General features: G+C 33.2%; 1 protein-coding gene across 4 annotated transcripts in view; it reads right to left on the bottom strand.

Annotated features, from left to right (window-relative positions):
- Nucleotides 1–18,346, bottom strand: part of ELP4 (elongator acetyltransferase complex subunit 4) — a 276,959-nt gene that overhangs the window by 223,542 nt on the left and 35,071 nt on the right. For all 4 annotated transcript variants that reach the window (XM_004369749.1, XM_023737996.1, XM_023737989.1 and 1 more), the window contains exon 3: nt 11,156–11,277. In XM_004369749.1, coding sequence (XP_004369806.1) covers nt 11,156–11,277 — 122 coding nt within the window. The remainder of the gene's footprint in view (nt 1–11,155; nt 11,278–18,346) is intronic.

Raw genomic sequence — 18,346 nt, 5'->3', positions numbered from 1 at the left:
ACTCACACTTTTCCTGACTTTAAACCATGCAGTATCTCCTTGTTCTGTCTGAACGACTGCCTCTTGATCTATGTATAGGCTCCTCATGAGCACAATTAAACGTTCCGGAATTCCTATTCTTTGCAATGTTATCCATAATTTGTTATGATCCACACAGTGAAATGCCTTTGCATAGTCAATAAAACACAGATAACAATCTTTCTGGTATTCTCTGCTTTCAGCCAGGATCCATCTGACATCAGCAATGATATCCCTCGTCCCACGTCCTCTTCTGAATCTGGCTTGAATTTCTGGCAGTTCCCTGTCGATGTACTGCTGCAGCCGCTTTTGAATGATTCTTCAGCAAAATTTTACTTGTGTGTGGTATTAATGATAGTGTTTGATAATTTCCGCATTTGGTTGGATCATGCAAGCCCCCATAGTACGACAAACTGACAGATGTGTTGGGGTTTACAACTGATAATATAATCATCAGTCAGGCAGCAGACACAGTTATCACTGCCTGCATATGTACAAATTTAATTCTTCAATGTTTTCAACGTTTCAACCAAGAATTCATATGGATACATTAAGGGAGAATATGAATCCTGGCTTTCTACCAAAGTTTCACTGATACTTTTTGAGAAATTCAGGAAAACATCTGCAATAATACTTTCAGAATGGATGTCAACATCTTAGAACAAAATCTGGGTACAGTAGTGGCGCACCCTTTAAGAAATGCTGCATCACCAGTGCTCTCAATAGCACAGAGAACAGTATCATGTGAAAAACATGAATTGAGAAAAATGTGGATGTAAATGACTATGAGTCCTTTAAGTGATTCCAAACAGTAATAATCTGAATGCAAAGAAGTTTTATGAGTACCTTACACAAGTTATTTTGCTTATCTTCTTTTGAAAATATATATAAAAGGGTGACATGGTTTTAAAAATAAGTCTAAGAGAATTCTTCCAATAAGAATTAAATAAAAATTCTAACTGGTAAGAAAACGTTTTGTCGTAGCTCATCTGGATTTTTTTTTCTCTTAGTGGTACATAAAACGATGCATTTTATAGTTGATGGCATCTCATATTAAAATATGGTATTTCTTTAGTAAATTAGCCAAAATTTCCTTAGTTTCTCTGTTCCTAAGTGTTGTATTAATATATGACAAATTTTTATCCCATTATGGTGTGGTTGAATGTTATCATGCTAGTAATTTGCAAGATAAGACCTATGTGAACACCTGCTTATTCTTCAGTATTTTTATCATTCTTTTGTTAAAAATTTGAACAAAAATAACAGAAAATAAAATTTGGTGCCCCCAAATTAAGAATCTTCAGTAGTGTGGCTTTTAAGTCTTGTAAAGCAGAGAATCAACCTACGTTAGAAACTGAATCCTAAGGGAACAGTGTCAAACCATCCTATAGAATTCTCTCTTAAAAATTTCAATATATGAAAATATATGAAAATGGTTTCAATACTACTATTCAGAATTCAAGTGAAAAAGAATGATTTAAAGATATATCAAGAAATATTCTGGGGAAAAAAAAGAATGAATACTCTGGTGCTTGTGTTTTCAAATACTCAGATGTTTAAAATGTAGGAGTTTGTATGTAAATATATTGCCATATCTGGAAGCCCTGAAATTTTTGAAGTTTGCCAACATTACCTACTCTGCTCACTGTGACTCATTGTCCTTACCAGGGATGATCACTGCTCTAATCTACACCATTTGTTAATGTCTGCTTCCAATCAACCCCCGAAAATTTAATTACTGTTTTGATAAAATCTCTATTTTATGAGAATGCTAAGAATAAAGTTCTTTAATAAGCCACGACTGCAGTTATCAATTACAAGATCATGGTTCTCCCTCAGACTTGTAAAAATCCTAATTTCTAACCTATTGCATCCACAGAACATACTATATGGTTGTTATATCCTCCTTTGTTAAAAGAAACATTATCAGATTTTTGGTTCTTTCCTGCAGTGTGGTGCTTACAGTGTCCATGTATTTGGTAGCAAGGGATAGGAATAAAAAATAAAATAAAAAGAAGAGTTGACAAGTCCTATACAAAAGATAATATGAAAATAATAAAATTACACTCTTTCTTTTAAACAAATTAAACAGTTTAGAAAGTTAACATGAATAAAGAAATTTTCACTACCCTTGGACAAAATTAACAACAATTAATATACTTAAAAAAAATCCTATATGAAACCCAATTACTACAACTTTCAATATCAAAATATATTCCAGTATTTAAGTATATTTAAATTTTTTTAATGAGAAACATTTATCCTTATCCATCAGATGTTGTAAGTGTATTTCTTCCTTTTTCAATTCATGCCTTTCTGTGCTTATTGCTATATTATTCTGTGGTCTTTGTTTTGGCAGATGTACACGCAAAATCTGATTCCAGCAGTTTGACCTTCTCACTTCTTATGTTCTCTAGGGCATAATAAAATCCAAGATACAATCCCTCAGCAGTTAATGAAGCTTAACCTCACACCCTCTTAATTACCAATGCATTACACCAACTATGGGCATCATATTCCTCTCTAAGCTATTTTACAATTCAGCAGAAGTACTACTGAGCTATTATGTAGCAACATAATCCATGCAGCATGAAAAACCCTTCTTAAATAAAATCTTTTGATCCTTGCAGGTTTTGGTAACTGTATAATTAATACTACTTAAGCATTATCCATGTATCAGTAAGTATATTATATTGTGTCAGTAAGTATATTACTTTGTTGATTTTTTTGGTTTCTTGGGAACATTTATTTTTTGAAAGTTGTAAAGAGAAATAAATCCAGAGATATTGATTGATGATCATAATTTGAATACAAAAGTACTTTCAACATCTATCCTAAGTACCCATGTATTAAAGACATATTCCCTACATTATCTTCATTTTAAATATTTAAAAGTATGGGGGAGGGGTAACTAGTTGTTAAAAACATTCAGAAAAATGTCACAGAATTACACAAAGGCAGATGGTCAGGGGGTGTAGTTATTGTGACTTTTAAAAAGTTTTCAAAACTCATGGTTTTAAGACTAGTAATTAGAGAATTAACTTATTTCAAACTACAACCAGTACACGGATCCAGTAAATATCTTAGTGCAACTTAGGGTTTTTTTCCTTGAATACAAAGATGGCAAAATTACTGATATTATAAGAAAAGGGTAAAAAGCATTTTCACACTGTTTTACAAATATTACCGTAATAAAACTCCCAAGTTAAATTAAGCTACTGACAAAAATGCTTTTTATTTGGCAACTATGCAAATTACATGAACATGAAAAATAAAACCACTAGGACGAGAACAGAGTTCTTAATACTTTCTCATTGATCCCTATTACATTTCTCTTTAACATGTAAATGAGAAATATGCTGAGAAGACTGGATAATCTCTCATTTTTCTTAGCTAAGATAAAGAAAAGAGATGAGGATAATACACAAAAACATGAAATGGAAGTCTGCATTAAGAAGTATTAAGAAATGGGGGTAAAGGATTACTCTAAAATAAATAAATACACTATTTTCATTTAAACACAATCATAATCTAATAATTTAAAAGTATTACATTCTCAACCATCACATTTTTAGGAGTTCTAATACCAGAAGGATCTAAAGCAATTTAGATGTATAATTAATCCCTGGGTATTACCCCAATCTAGTTAACGCCTTAAATAGCACTCCTGTGGATTGGACTGACTTAAAACGATTTTAAAGGGAAACGCACTTGAGCTTCTTGGAATTCTGATATTATTAGCTTCCATAAATATTTTCTTGCATATACTAAAACATCCAAACTATCAAAGTGTTAAGAATAAATCTTCATGTAACAGATATTAATATTATTTTCTCAAACATACCAAACCAAGATACTGATTTTATGTATTTTACATGTCAAAATGCAAAATCTGTATTATATATTACTTCAAAAGTTCTCTTTATTTCAAACAAATGTCTTAAGACGAAAGCTTTCTTAAAATAATAAATCCCATGCTTTTACTTAAAGAAGACAAGGATGAACTGTTGGTAACTATTAATATTTCTAGCCATAAAAATTGAAGCTTTCCTTTACAAAGGTAAATTTACATATTAAACGCTGTCAATGTTTAATCTGACTCTGGGCATACTGTATACCAATAAAACTCATTTAGAGGGATGATATAGGTGCTACCTTGCAAATTATTCTACAGTAAATTTGAAGAGAGCTACTAATTTGGTGACTACCATTGTTAAAAATATTTGAACTTCTCTGTGGGTATGTATTTTATGTATGTGTGTGTGTATATATATCCCTAGTCCACCACTGTCTGTCAGTACTGTGGTGGCTTGCATGTTGCTATGACGCTGGAAGCTATGACAGCAGTATTTCAAATAGCAGCAGAGTCACCCATGGTGGGCAGGTTTCATTGGAGTTTCCAGACTAAGGCAGACTAGGAAGAAAGGCCTGGTGATCTACTTTCAAAAATTAGTCAATGAAAACCCTATGGATCACAGTAGAATAGGTTCACTATAGCGCTGAAAGCTGAGCTCCTTAGTTTGGAAGGCACTCAAAATACACAGTGGCCAGAGTAATGGACTGGAGCATACCAACGATTGTGCAGATGGCACAGGACCAGGTAACGTTTCATTGTGTTATATATGAGGCAGCCATAAGTGGGAGCCAATTCAATGGCAGCTAACAGTAACAACATCCTAGTAATAGAGAGAACCATGTATAACAGAAACTGTGGCTCTTGTAATAAGAAATATCTTGATTAAAATAAATTTTGTGTAATGTTCTAAAATGTGGATTACACTTTCCACTTAATTACTCATATTCACAGGTTTGGCTAGTGAGACCTGGTGCAAAAATTCTCTTTAGTTAACTCTTACTCTGTACAGGGTGCTTATTAATCTGCTTTTAAGAAAACATGACGTGAAAATCCTCATTAAGCAAACAGAGTACGCAATGATTATTTGAGTTATATAAGGTTTCTTCTGTTGGCAAAATAATGCCCTATAAAATTTCTTTAAGTATTAAGTGTCCCTAATGGATATAAACTAAAATAACTTCTAAAAACCTGATATAACCATAATGTTTCTAAATATATTTAAAAAGTGAAGATGATGACAATGATCTTTATTATTATTTCTTATATCCAGGTCACAGAATTTTTAAATTGTTGAAGAAGTACTCTAAAGTGTTTCAAGGATATTTAATGTCAAAGAAATCTCAAGTAGGAATGGAGTCAGGGATAATTTCTATCTTCATTTTAGAGATACAGATCAATTAATCTAATCTCTACTTTCAATTTAAGTCTTCAGTTTAATACTATCTATCTTGTTTTTGAAATTTAGCACAGACTTAGACACATAAATACACACAGTCAAATTGTAGGAAGAACATTTTATAAAGTGATAAGCATATTTCAAAGGCATCTGATTTTATTAATATACCATAATTTGAAAGGATGGATGTAGTTAACCAATCACTTTCTGCAACTGCCTGCCAGTTTCTGATGAACAAAACCTAAATTTCAAGAGAGAATCACTGGACACTGAAAGAATCGCCCCAACACTAGCTGAAGAGACAGCCCTGTCTTTTTTGCAGTTTCCACACAGTAAAGTTATCCTTTTGTACATAATAAATCTTCACAGCCTGTCTATATGTGACCCACGATGGTGTGCTGCCTTTCCCCTTTTAAGGCATTCTTTACTATTTCATTAATGGGATAATATATTAATTTGGAAAGCAGATGAAAATATATTTTCTTCTAGTCTTAATGTCTCTGGTTTTCGTAATTTGAAGTCATTTATCCCTCTTAAAAGGACTGAAAATATTTAGAAGAAAAATGAAATCTATTTTGAATACTCCCAATCCTGACTTTGCATGGCTTCTTTTCAAAGAATGATAAAGTGTTACATAATAGTTACAAGAGTTTAATATTTTTTAAAGCATAACAACAACTATTTAAATATTCACAAGCATTCATTTTCTTTTATGGGTTCAAAATAAAATTTTTGAAAGTAAACTTGAGGCTTGGAATAGTACCACCCTACATCAACATGGTGCTTTAAGATTTGTAAAGCAAAATCCCAGATGTCATTTTTAATTTGGAACTTTGGCATAAGGTAGCCAGGGTGTTATCGCTTTCTTAGTAAGAGAGGTAAAGTGACTTGTGCAAGGTCCTGCAACTAGCTAAGTAGCAACGCAGAAATGAAAATCTAAACTCAGTGTTATTTCCAAATCCCAAATCAATTTCACCTTCTTAGGAATAAATATCCTATTACAGGATAGGGTATTTTTCCTATAGGACTTAGGCAATATTTTACATGCAAAATTCTGTTCTTTTGTTAATTGATGCACAAATATCAATGCCAAATGTGTGTTTATTTTGATGTTACAGCAGAAATTGTTTTCACTAGCTAGTGACAGAGCTGGAGAGTGAGTTTATTCCCCTCTACGTTTTTATTTTTATCTTATCTTTCATTCCCTTACTGGAAAATAAGGCACATGTCATCTTTAAAAGCTGGCTACAAATGTAGGTCACTGGAAGCAGTACTGAGCCTTTGCATGTTTTTTTTTTTTTTTTGTAGTCTTTTTAAGTTTGCCAAAGAAGCTCAAACAGTGGCTGCCATGGGAGAACTTAGAATTTTAAATAAGCTCTCACAAGTAGTAAAGGAGGAAAAAAAAAGTGAAACCCTGGGGTCAAACAGCAAATTTCCGGCTCAACTAGCACTTCAGAGCTGTAAATGCTGAAAAGTGTATAGATAGCTTGATAATTTTCTGAGCAAATAAAAGGCCGACAAAGAAAAGAAGGGAACATATTCTGATTATAGCTCTACCTTCAAATGGCCTTTCTAATATCTGTACTTACAGTTTGAACAAAAGATACAGCGTAACAAAAACAGTTTTAATAGGAAATACAATAAACATAACTATATCATCTAGAAAATGTAAAACTGTGTTGAAAGACTGCCATTTATAAAGTATTGCACATGCATAAACCTTGAGAAGTTGAACTATAAAAAGGCCAGAAAATAATTTTTAAATTAAACAAGACATTTTGCTTTTGTTCTAAATCATCATAAGATTGTACCTTTGGAGATAAGTCAACTAAAAATGTTCAATAGCATATTTGGTCAGTCAAGAGGTGTTGCTTTTAACTCCATTCTGAGAACTGTCCCAATTTTTGGAAAACTTGGAAAATAAAGGTTGAATCTCAGATATTTTTCTGTTCTGTTTACTCAGAAAGACCAGGCTGGACTAAAACGTAGTAATAGTAGACAACCGAACACTCCCTGGATTCAAACTTCTAATTTTTGTTCTATGGTCAGCGAATAACAGATGGATGACAAACAAAGACTTTTTAATCTTGACGCCATATTGACAGAAGGAAGATACCTTTTAAATAGTAATTCAAATTTTACATTGTTTAGCAAATAATATGGCTTCATTTAATTCTAAACTAATTAATATCTCTGAACTCTATTAAAACCAAAGAATCAAAAAAAAAAAAGTAAAAGATATAAGGTATTATGAATTAGCTCTTAAATGAGCTCAATACTTGGGTAAAAGTCTGGTATTTTGGGATATAAAATTAAAGCTTTCAAATTATTAAGATATCATTTTAATTTTTATTTATGGATCTTAGGGCCCATGAAAAAGAATTCTAAGATGTTAGTCTAAACTTTCAGAAATGGTTTATTATATCACTTCATTAATAAATATCCTGTTGACATATTATTTCATTAAATATGATATGGCTTCTCTGTGATGAACTGTCACTTATTCTGTGACTTATAGCTTGTTATAAACTGACTATTCATTTTTAATTATGCAGGATTTTCTCTGAATTACATATGAAATTTTACTTTAATTGATTTTAAACTTGAACTATTTATTTACTTTTATATTTGATTTTAAAAAAACATATGCTATAAGACTTTACTAATAGTTATAACACACCTACTGGTAATTATGTACTTATTCTCAGCACATATTAAAAATACTTTTAAGCTCCTTTAGAGTTTTCTAGCCTTGTTTTAACTGTGACTGATGGTGGACAGTGCATATTGTATAACAGATTACTAAAAAAAAAAAATAATGAAACAAGTCAAGAATTCATCCTTGGCTCTAGATATTTGATACTTCTTCCTGCATGAATATTACTATTATCTAATTACCTGGTATGTCATCACTAATAAATATTCAAATTAAGTTTAAAAACTGACTTTTATATGTTATGAAATAGCATTTAAATTTGCTTTTGAAAATCATCTTATTTTCTCTAATTCTGTAACTATTAACACATACCATCTTATTATTAAAAATTATTAGAAAGATATAATAGAAAAATCTTAGCATCTTCAAGTTCTAAAGAAATGTTTGTATATATATAATTTTTATTTCATAAAAAAGTCGATCTACTGATAAATATTTTAACATAAAAATGTAATTCTTCCTATTTTAGAAAACATTCTATAGAAAGTTTCAAGGAGAATACTTACCGCCATATTTGAGATGATCAAGAAAACTGCTTTAGATAAAAAACTTAACTGAAAAATACTTACCATATGTGTTTTTAAATGCTTTAACAACATCATGTATATTGTTCCATAGGATCTTCTAAGGGGTGTAATTTTTCAGTGTTACATTTTAATACTGACTTCCTGAAGGAGCTCTGACTACAATAGGCATGAATATGTTTTCAAAGGATGATGGATAAATTGCTGGGTGGTTATATATCTTAGGCAGCTGATAGGGCTTTTTATCCTTTACCCGTCTTTTAGTTATACACAGTTTTAAGATAATTATGGTCTATGAGATTGTCTTTTCCCTTTTTTTGTACCAGAAATATTTGCCTTGGTTATAGGTTCCAGAAATCCCCAATCATACATCATAAAATTAGAACTAAACAATTATACCATTTTATTCCTGCATTGTATCTATAAATATGTTAATGCCTTGGTTTTGGTCATTCATTGGCTTCAAATTTGTTGTTGTCAATAAAATTTTAGTTAGAACTAACAGACCAGATAAATCCTTAAAAATATTTTTTGATGAGAGATACTGTGTGGTATTTTTGTGTATAACTCAAAAAAAGTAAAAAAAAAAAAAAATTTGAGGGACATTCCTACAGCAAAATTCCTTCTATTCCCCTTTACCTAATTCTACACAGTTCACATGTGTAACAATAAAAAATATGATAGAGTTGAGACTGAATCCTGTCTCATTCTAGCAATATATAATATTCGTTAATGGATACATCTTAATGAAGCGATGTAGTTCCAATTTTTTAAAATCTATTGATACATGTATGCTACAATAATACTAATGATGACTGAATTCCGAAGAAATGTATTTAACACTGAGAGTCTTTTGAGACAGGAAGTTTAAATTAATTTTAATTAAATACGAATTTTTGTTACAGAAACCTATTACAAATATTTTAAACATAAAATATATTACATTAGGACAAAACTCTGTTGGGGACTGGAATAGAAAATATGAAATCAAGAATAAAAAGGATTGATGCAAACTTTTCAGCTGTTAAAGAAGAGCTTGCTTATGTATGTACTTCTAAAAAGGATATTGACATTTAATTGCTATGTTATTTAGATTCAGTTAGGTACACTTACAAGAGTGATGCAAAAGTTTTTAAAGAGGCAATACTTACAATAACATCCTTTGCAGCTAAAATTTTTAGAGAACTTAATGTGCAAGTAGTTATATAATTTTACAAAATTTTTTTGGAGTATGAAAGCAAAAAGTTGTGAAGACCACTGTCCTTTACTATCTGGAAAACTAGCCAAGGTATAGGATGTGTGGTGATGATCACTCAGTAGAAGTTAATAAACAAATGTGAAGTACCTTATGATGGTCTTAAAGGTAATATTCAGTTTTCAGTAATATCTTACTATTTTATTATTTCTTTACACTAGTCATATACATTCAACGTTCATTTAAGTGTCTATCCCACTCTTAGAAGCAATAAACCCACCACCAGTTAACTCAAATTCCGACTCGTAGCAACTCTACAAGACAGAGTAGAACTACCCCATGGGGTTTCCAAGGCTGTAAATCTTTTACAGAAGCAGACTGCCACATCTTTTTCCCTTGGAGTGGCTGGTGGGTTCAAACGGCCGACTTTTTGGTTAGCAGCTGAGCACTTACCCGCTGCGCCACCAGGGCTCCCTTATAGGTAATAGGAATATAAAAAGTGAGTTGCCACTGAGTCGATTCTGGCTTATGGTGATTTATACACTTGGGATACTGATAGTATTACTATCAGACATTGTGCAAGCTTTCTCTTTATCTAATTTTTTAGAGTCCTCTTCTTATTATCTTGACTATGTAGAATATCACCTACTGGATATAACAATTTGTACTTACGAATACTTTTGTTTTCTTAGATATGACTGATTTAAAGCAGTAAAAATGCCAAATATTGTAGTGCCTTGGAATCAGTTTACTTCTAAGTTCAGTAGAAATATGACATATTTAAAAGTCTTACCAAATAATTTGCTGATTTTACAGATATTACTTTTGTTTTTCATTCCATTACTTGTTTTAACTCATGTGGTAGTTAGTGATCTCCTATACTTTGATCAAATAGTTTTAAGGTGAATATTAAAATTTCAAATGTCTCTCAAGTAACTCTTAACGGTAACAGTTCAGTTATACCTTATGAGTAGGAAAGAAAGGCTTAGAGTTTGGAAAAATTTCTTGGGCATACTAGCAACTGGAATAAAAATAGGTAAAAATTATATCAAAATGAGAACATGTAATAATTAAATCATATTTTTCCCTTTCTTCAGTAAGTAGTGTAAAATGAAATTTTTTTGCTATTAAACATAACTTTTGTAAAGGTATGGCCCAATAAGTTTATTTTCTGTCAGTCTTTAATAGCTTATTAATGCTTTCCCCATTAATATGAATTTTAAGTTAACAACAATACTAATTTAAAACGAAACTATGTGTTCAAATAAATTTGATACTTTTCATTAACAGAAAAAAAGCATGGTTTGATTAATGCATTTAAAAATAACTTGTATATATATATACAAACATACATGTTGTTTATACATATATAAACTTTTTCATGAAAGGTTCACTGTTACATATAAAGTGAAGTATAATTTCATAGACACTGAATTAGTATATTCTCTACCTGTAAAATGTCAGCAGGGTCTTCTTTAGCAGAGGCGACCAACAAAGTATGCCTGCTGATGATTCCCTCTGCCAGGAAATACTTGAAGAGCAAAGGTGAATAAATATTATATTTATCCTCTTCTGTTAAAAAAACAACAAAAAAAACAGTTATAATCATATCATATACCAAGTATACTCACATGATTTTTATAACCTTTCTCCTTAAAACAAGTATGTGAGGTGGGGCAATAATTATAACTTCATACTGCTCAGCTAGATAGACTAAGTGACTTGTCTACATAGTCAATGGCAAGTAGGCACTTTACAGAGACTGATTCCACAGCTCATTCCTTATCTACTACACCTGATATCCACAAACTTTAGAGCATTATGTATGATTATAATGTCAAGAAATTACAGACTTTTTTGTTTATTTGTTTATTACGATACATGGTATTTTCTCAGGTACTGCATCTCTCAAATGTCCATTATTACCTGCCAGCTGGTAATGTAAACTTGCACTTCATTTCTTTCATGTCACAATAATTAAGCACTTAGGGTAAGTAGCCTGGTAATTAACATTTATAAAATTTGAAGGTCCTGGAAAGTGACAAAAAACAGGCTGCAACCACAGCAGAGTTTCCTTTTGAAAGACAGTGATTATGACATTCAAGAATTTCAAGTTTGTGGCTTTTTTTTGCCTGCGTGTTCCTAATCTCCCTTAGCTCTGAAAGCATTAAATAATATCCTTTCCAGCCTAAGGTGGCAGAATATAGAGCTCAGGGTTGTCAATACAGCTGTAAGTTTACGGGGGGAATCCTGGGAATAAGAGAGCCCCAGAAGGATTGAGACTCAAAATATGATTATAAACTGCCCAAGTCCCTAGCTTACCACTAAATCATGCATGAGCGAGAAGAAGAAACGGGGCAAAAAGACAGAATAGACTGAAGTCAAAAGACATAACTGAATCATATTATATTTGCAAGGCTGCTGCTCCTTTGAAGTTTGCATTTCACAATCTGAGAGCAGCCTGGACTTCAGAAAGTGTCCAAGGACAGAAGTCAGGGCTGAGAACCACAGAAACAGAGCCTAATATCTGAGTATAAATTCTGCCAAATATTTCAGTGTCTACTAAATTAAGTGATTGCAGTGGAGACAGCCATGTGGTCAGAATTTGATCTCAAATAGGCCCAGAAGTTGGATTTAGCATGAGAAGTCTTCAAAGCAGTGATTATAAATGTGTTAAAAAAATTAAAAGAACTCCCAGAGGTCAGCTTTTAGCTAAACAACAGATTGGCTCATAAAATAAAGAATATCACACATGGGTATGTGCTCCTTTAAAAACTCATCTATATAAGACCAAATGGCCAACATTTACTCTAATGCAAAGATGAAGAAGTAAAGGGACAGGGAAGCTAGATTACTGAAAAAGGAATAACCAGAATGGAAGTAATGAGAATGTTGACACATTGTGAAAAATGTAACCAATGTCACTGAACAATTTGTGTAAAAATTGTTAAACGGGAATCTAATTTGCTATGTAAACTTTTACCAAAAACACAATGAAATATTATTTTAAAAAATTAAAAGAAAATGTACTCCAAGTATTAAAGGAAAATATAGTATCAATAATTGAACATAAAGGAAATATCAACAAAGAAATTAAAGTTATAAAAACAAACCAAATGGAAATCTTAGAGCTGAAAAGTGTGATATCTGAACTGAAAAATAAGGAAGAAAAATAAACAGAACAATCTAAAGCAGTCCAATAAATGTTTAACGGGAGTCCTAGACATTTAGACACAGAAAAGAGGGGAAACAATATTTGAAAAAATAATGCCCCTAAATTTCCCACATATGATGAAAAGCATTAAGTTACAGATTCAAGAAGCTCAAGAACATCAACTAGGATAATAAATACGAGGAAAACCAAATCTAGGCACATCCTAATCAAATTATTGAAACCCAAAGAGTAAATCATAGAAGCAGCAAGGGAAAAATGACAAATGACATACATGGGTAAAATGATATCTAATTAAGAGCTGATTTCTCATTAGAAACAATGAAGGTCAGAGATATGAGAATGTCATAATTATAGTGTTGAAAGAAAAACTTGTCAACGAAAGATTACATATGTGCAGAAACTATCATTCAAAAATGGAGGTGATATATTATTTTCAGATAAACAAAAACCCAAAGAATTCATCAATAGCAGAGCTGTACTGCAAAAAACAAGACAGCAAGACATGCTAAAAGCTGAAGGAAAATAACACAACATGGTGATTTGGGTTTACAGGAGGGAATGAAAAACACAGTAATGACAAATATGTGGAAAATTATAAAAGACTGAAAGTATATGTAAGTAGTTATACATACAGATACATATGAGCGTGTATGAACTCTGAATTCTTTTCGTCTTTAAAAAATACAACTGTTCAAAGCAAAACTGGCAGAACTAAGGTAAGAAACAAATTGGGAGATCTTATCATACCTTTATTAGTAATTGGCAGTACAAGCAGAGAGGTAAAGCATTAAGGAAATAGAAAATCTAAACAATCTCATCAAACACCTTAATCCAACTAGTTACATCATATATTCCAGAACATACATTATTTTCTAGTACAACTGACACGTGCACCAAAATAGATCATAAGCTGGTAAAAATAAAATTAAAAAATTCCAAATACATTTCACAAGATTAAAATCATATAGAGTATGTTCTCTAACCACAATGTAATTAAATTAGAACTCAATAAACAATAAGGTATCAAGGAAAAGCACCTGTTTCTAAATAACTACAGATCAAAAATAAATGAAAACAGAAATTAGAGGATATTTTGAACCAAATGATTATAGAAATACAACATACGAAAAGTTTTGGGAAACAGATAAAGCAGAACTTTGAAGAAATTTTACAGCTTTAAATTCTTCATTAGAAAACAAGAAAAGTCTGACATAGATGATCTAAGCTTTCATTTTAAAAATGTAGTAAAATGAGTTCATATAATTTTTAAACAAACTAAATAATGCGAAAGAATCAATAAAAGAAAAATGGATGAGAGAAAGAGAGAAAGAGAAATCAATGACACCAAAAGCTGTTTTTAAAAATCAATAAAGTTGATAAACCTCTAGCTAGACTGAAAAAGAAGAACATGGAGGACTTACTATCTGATTTCAAAACCTACTACAGTAATTAAGGGAATGCAGAATTGGCAAAAAAGTTTAGAAATATATAGAGATCAGTGGAACAGAATAGAGCCCAGAAATAGATCCACATAACTGATTTTTGACAAAGGTGGAGAAATAAAATTCTTCAACAAATGGTTCTGGAATAACTGGGTATCCATATACAAAAAACAAAACAAAACCTTGATCATACCCTATATTACACATAAATTTTAACTTGAAATGGACCACAGACCTATTGGAGTAGATAAAATTTGGAGTAGGTAAAGCTTTCCTAGATAGGACACAAAAGTACTTACCATAAAAGAAAAAATGGATCAATTGGCTATGAAATTTTTTTTAATTTTTCTTTTTAAAAGACAAGCCACAGAGAAAATATTTGAGTGTATATATATCTGACACAGGACTTTTACCTAGTGTACATATTTTAAAAACTATTATAATTCAATAAGAAGACAAAATGCCCAATATAAACATGGGCAAAAGATTGGAACACATTCTTCACAAAACAAGATACATAAAATGGCCAACAGACATATGAAAATATGCTTATCAGTATTAATTATGAAAAAACGCAAATTAAAAACACCTTGAGAAACTGTTACATTTCTACTTGAATGGCTAAAATGAAAATACAATGCCCAGTGGTGGCATAGGTGTGGAGCAAACGAAATGCTCCAACACTGCTGGTGGTAATGCACAATGGTATAGCTACTTTGGAAAACCATTTAGCAGTTTCTGATAATGTTAAAAATACATTTATTGTAACCCACTGCTGTCAAGTCGATTCTGACTCATAGATAGCGATCCTAGATGACACAGTAGAGCTGTTACCAGAAGGTTTCCAAGGCTATATAATCTTTTACAGAAGCAGACTGCCACATCTTTCTTCACCAGAGGAGCTGGTGGGTTTAAACTGCTGACATTTCGATTAGAAGTTGATCACTTAACCACTGTGCCACCAGGGCTCCACACTTACAGGACCCAGCAATTCCACTATGGAGTAATTACCCATGAGACAAAAACGCATGTCCTTACATAGATCTTTACAGAACATTTACGGCAGCTCTTTCTGTAATATCCCCAAATTGGAAATAACACAAATGTCCATGAACTGCTAAATGCATAAACAAAACTGTGGAATATTTATAAATGGAATACTACTCAATGATAAAAAGAAATGAACTACTGATCTATAAGAACTGCAAGAACATGGACGAATATCAAAAACATTATGCTAAGTGAAAAAAACCAGACATAAAAAAATACATATTGTATGATTACCTTTATATGAAATTCTAGAGAAACAAAACTAATCTCTAGTGATAGAAAAATAATTTTAGGCATCTGGAACCAGCAAATTTTGGGCATTAGAAACTTTTTGGGGGTAATTAAAATGTTTTCAATGCTGATTGTGGTGGTGGTTACATAAGTATATACATTTGTAAAAAAAACTCACTGAAATTTAAAATGAGTGCATTTTATAGTATGTAAATTATAATTCGGTAAAGTACAGGATCAGCTAAAATAAAGAAAACCTTCAGTGAGATGGATTGACATAATAGCCACAACAGTGGACTGAAACATAACAATGATCATGATGATGGCATAAAACTGTGTAACATTTAGTTCTGTTATACATAGGGTCACTATGAGTTAGAGCTGACTCAACAACAACTAACAACAAAGTTAGTTTATTAAAACAACTTCCTAATGTGCAACTAAATACCAGGTGGCGACTTGTTTACAGAGTTACAAACGGTTAACATGTTTGGCTGATAACAGAAAGGGCAGAGGTTCAAGTCTACCCAGAAGTGCCTCAGAAGAAAAGCCTGGTGATCTACTTCCAAAAAACCAGCCACTGAAAACTCTGTGGAGCACAGTTTTAGTCTGACACACATGGGGGCACCATGAGTCTGAAATGACCAGACAGCAACTGGTTTGGTTTGGTTTAACTTGTATATAAAACTTCAAGAGACTTCTGGCAACATGGCGCTCTAGGCAGAAGCACCACGCCATCCCTCCGCAGCAAAGATCCAAAAAACTAAGCCAAACAGAGAAAAAAGCAATCCTGCAACCCAAAAACATCAAATGAAGAGATAAAGAACTCAGCCAAGCACCAAATGGAGTGAGAAACTGACAGAGAATGGAGACCAAGGAGACGTTCATGCAGAGGTCCCCTATCAGCTAACGCAGCGTGGATCTGCCCTCTTGGACTCCTATCAGAGACAAGCAAATAGGGGGTACGAGAAAGGAGCTTTGGAGAGCTTCCAGCAGGAGACAGAACAACTGGTAATTGGAGATATACACTTTCCCATCCCCCACCTGTCTTCACCCCCACTCAGCCTCCTCTGCTTTCCACGGCCACAGTCTCTTGCCTGGGAAGCACCGGCTGCTTGGATTCCATCCGCCCGCACTGGCCGACTCCCTGAGTGCCATTTGTTCACTGCTGGTGTTGCTTTTTTCTGCTTCTTTTGATTTCTTCCTGATCTCTCACCACCTCCCCCTCCTTTCGCTCAAATACCTGGCACCGGGCGCCATATTTGCTTCTTCTTAAGGGACTGTGGAGCTTCGTTTGAGTGTGGAACTGCTTCCCGGTCTGTGCTGCCACGCTGCTGGGATCCCAGGGCTTTTTGTTTGTTTGTTTTAAATTGTTTGTTTGTTTTCTTTTTCTTTTCTTGAGTTGGGAACCCGCTCTGGCCAGGCAGTGCTACACAGCTTGGAACCTACCCCCTCAGCTTGTGCAGACGTGCAGAGGGATCCCTGAGAGCATTTCCTTTTTTGTGTTATTTTTTTTTCTTTCTGTTTTTTGGGGGGCTTTTCTTGTTCTTTTTTATTTTTATTTTTGTAATTTGTTTTGTTTTCCTTTCCTTCTTTATCCCTTCTTCTCTTTCTTCATTACTCAGTTTCTCATCGCTCTATACCTTCCTTCACTTCCTGTCACCTGAACACCTGGCGCTGAATACCTCTATGCCTTCTAGCGAGGTTCTACTTCAACAGCGGGGAACAACTTCCCCAGACCTTGTAGCTGCACCAGTGGGATCCCTGGAGGAGAACTGCTGTTCTTTTCTCTTTCTAATTTTTATTTATTCATTCTTTCTTTTTTTTTTCCTTCTTCTTCTCCTTTTTGTTTTTCTCCATTTCATAGTCTCTCATCTCTCCACTCCAAAGGCAAGCTCCTCTAGCACTCTTTTTTGTGTATGTGTATGTTTTTGGCTCCTGTTCCTCTCTCCTCTCTCCCATATCCATCTTAGCTCCACACATCACAATATCCCCCCTCCACCCTGCCTACCTGCACCGTGTGCTTAACATCACACCACCAAGTAGCAAAGGCACGGCCTACCGGAATGTGCCCTGCACTGACTACTGACCCACCCCGGTGGCTGTAGTAAGTGCCAAACACAGCCCATCCCAGCAACTCCTCTTCAGCTAGACCTACCCTGCTGTACCATATCTGAGCAACTGACCCTGCCAATTGGAGAAGGAGGCGAAAAATATCGTGCCCCCAGATGAGCAAACAACAAAGAACACACAGCCCGCCTGCTCAGACATAGCCAAATACAAAAAAAAGGATGAAACAAACAAATCTACAATCAATAAATGAGAAAAATAACCACTGAATACCCTGAAGACAGCAGATAATTCCAAAACATTTACAAAAACAAGACAGGATGGTTCCAGTAGGCATCAAAATAAAACACCAGATGACTTTCCAGTGGAAGAAAAGGCACTAGAACTATCCGATAGGGAATTCAAATCTCTAAAACTCAGAATTATCCAAGAGGTGAAGCAAAAAGCAGACAAAAATGGGGAAAAATAGACAAATTCATGGAAAAGGCAGAAAATTCATGGAAACTACAGACAAAAAACTGGAAGAAGTCAGGAAAATAATCCAGGAACAAAATACCGAAATAAATTCACAACTAGAAATTATAGAAAAACGACAATTAGAAATCCAAAAGATAAACAACAAGATTTCAGAAATGGACAGTGTCATAGAAGGGCTGAGGAGCAGATTTGAAAT

This window comes from Trichechus manatus, unplaced genomic scaffold (assembly GCF_000243295.1).
Source record: "Trichechus manatus latirostris isolate Lorelei unplaced genomic scaffold, TriManLat1.0 scaffold00006, whole genome shotgun sequence".
NCBI lineage: Eukaryota > Metazoa > Chordata > Mammalia > Sirenia > Trichechidae > Trichechus > Trichechus manatus.
The sequence above is the reverse complement of the archived record's forward strand: the minus strand, read 5'-3'. Positions and strand labels throughout refer to the sequence as shown.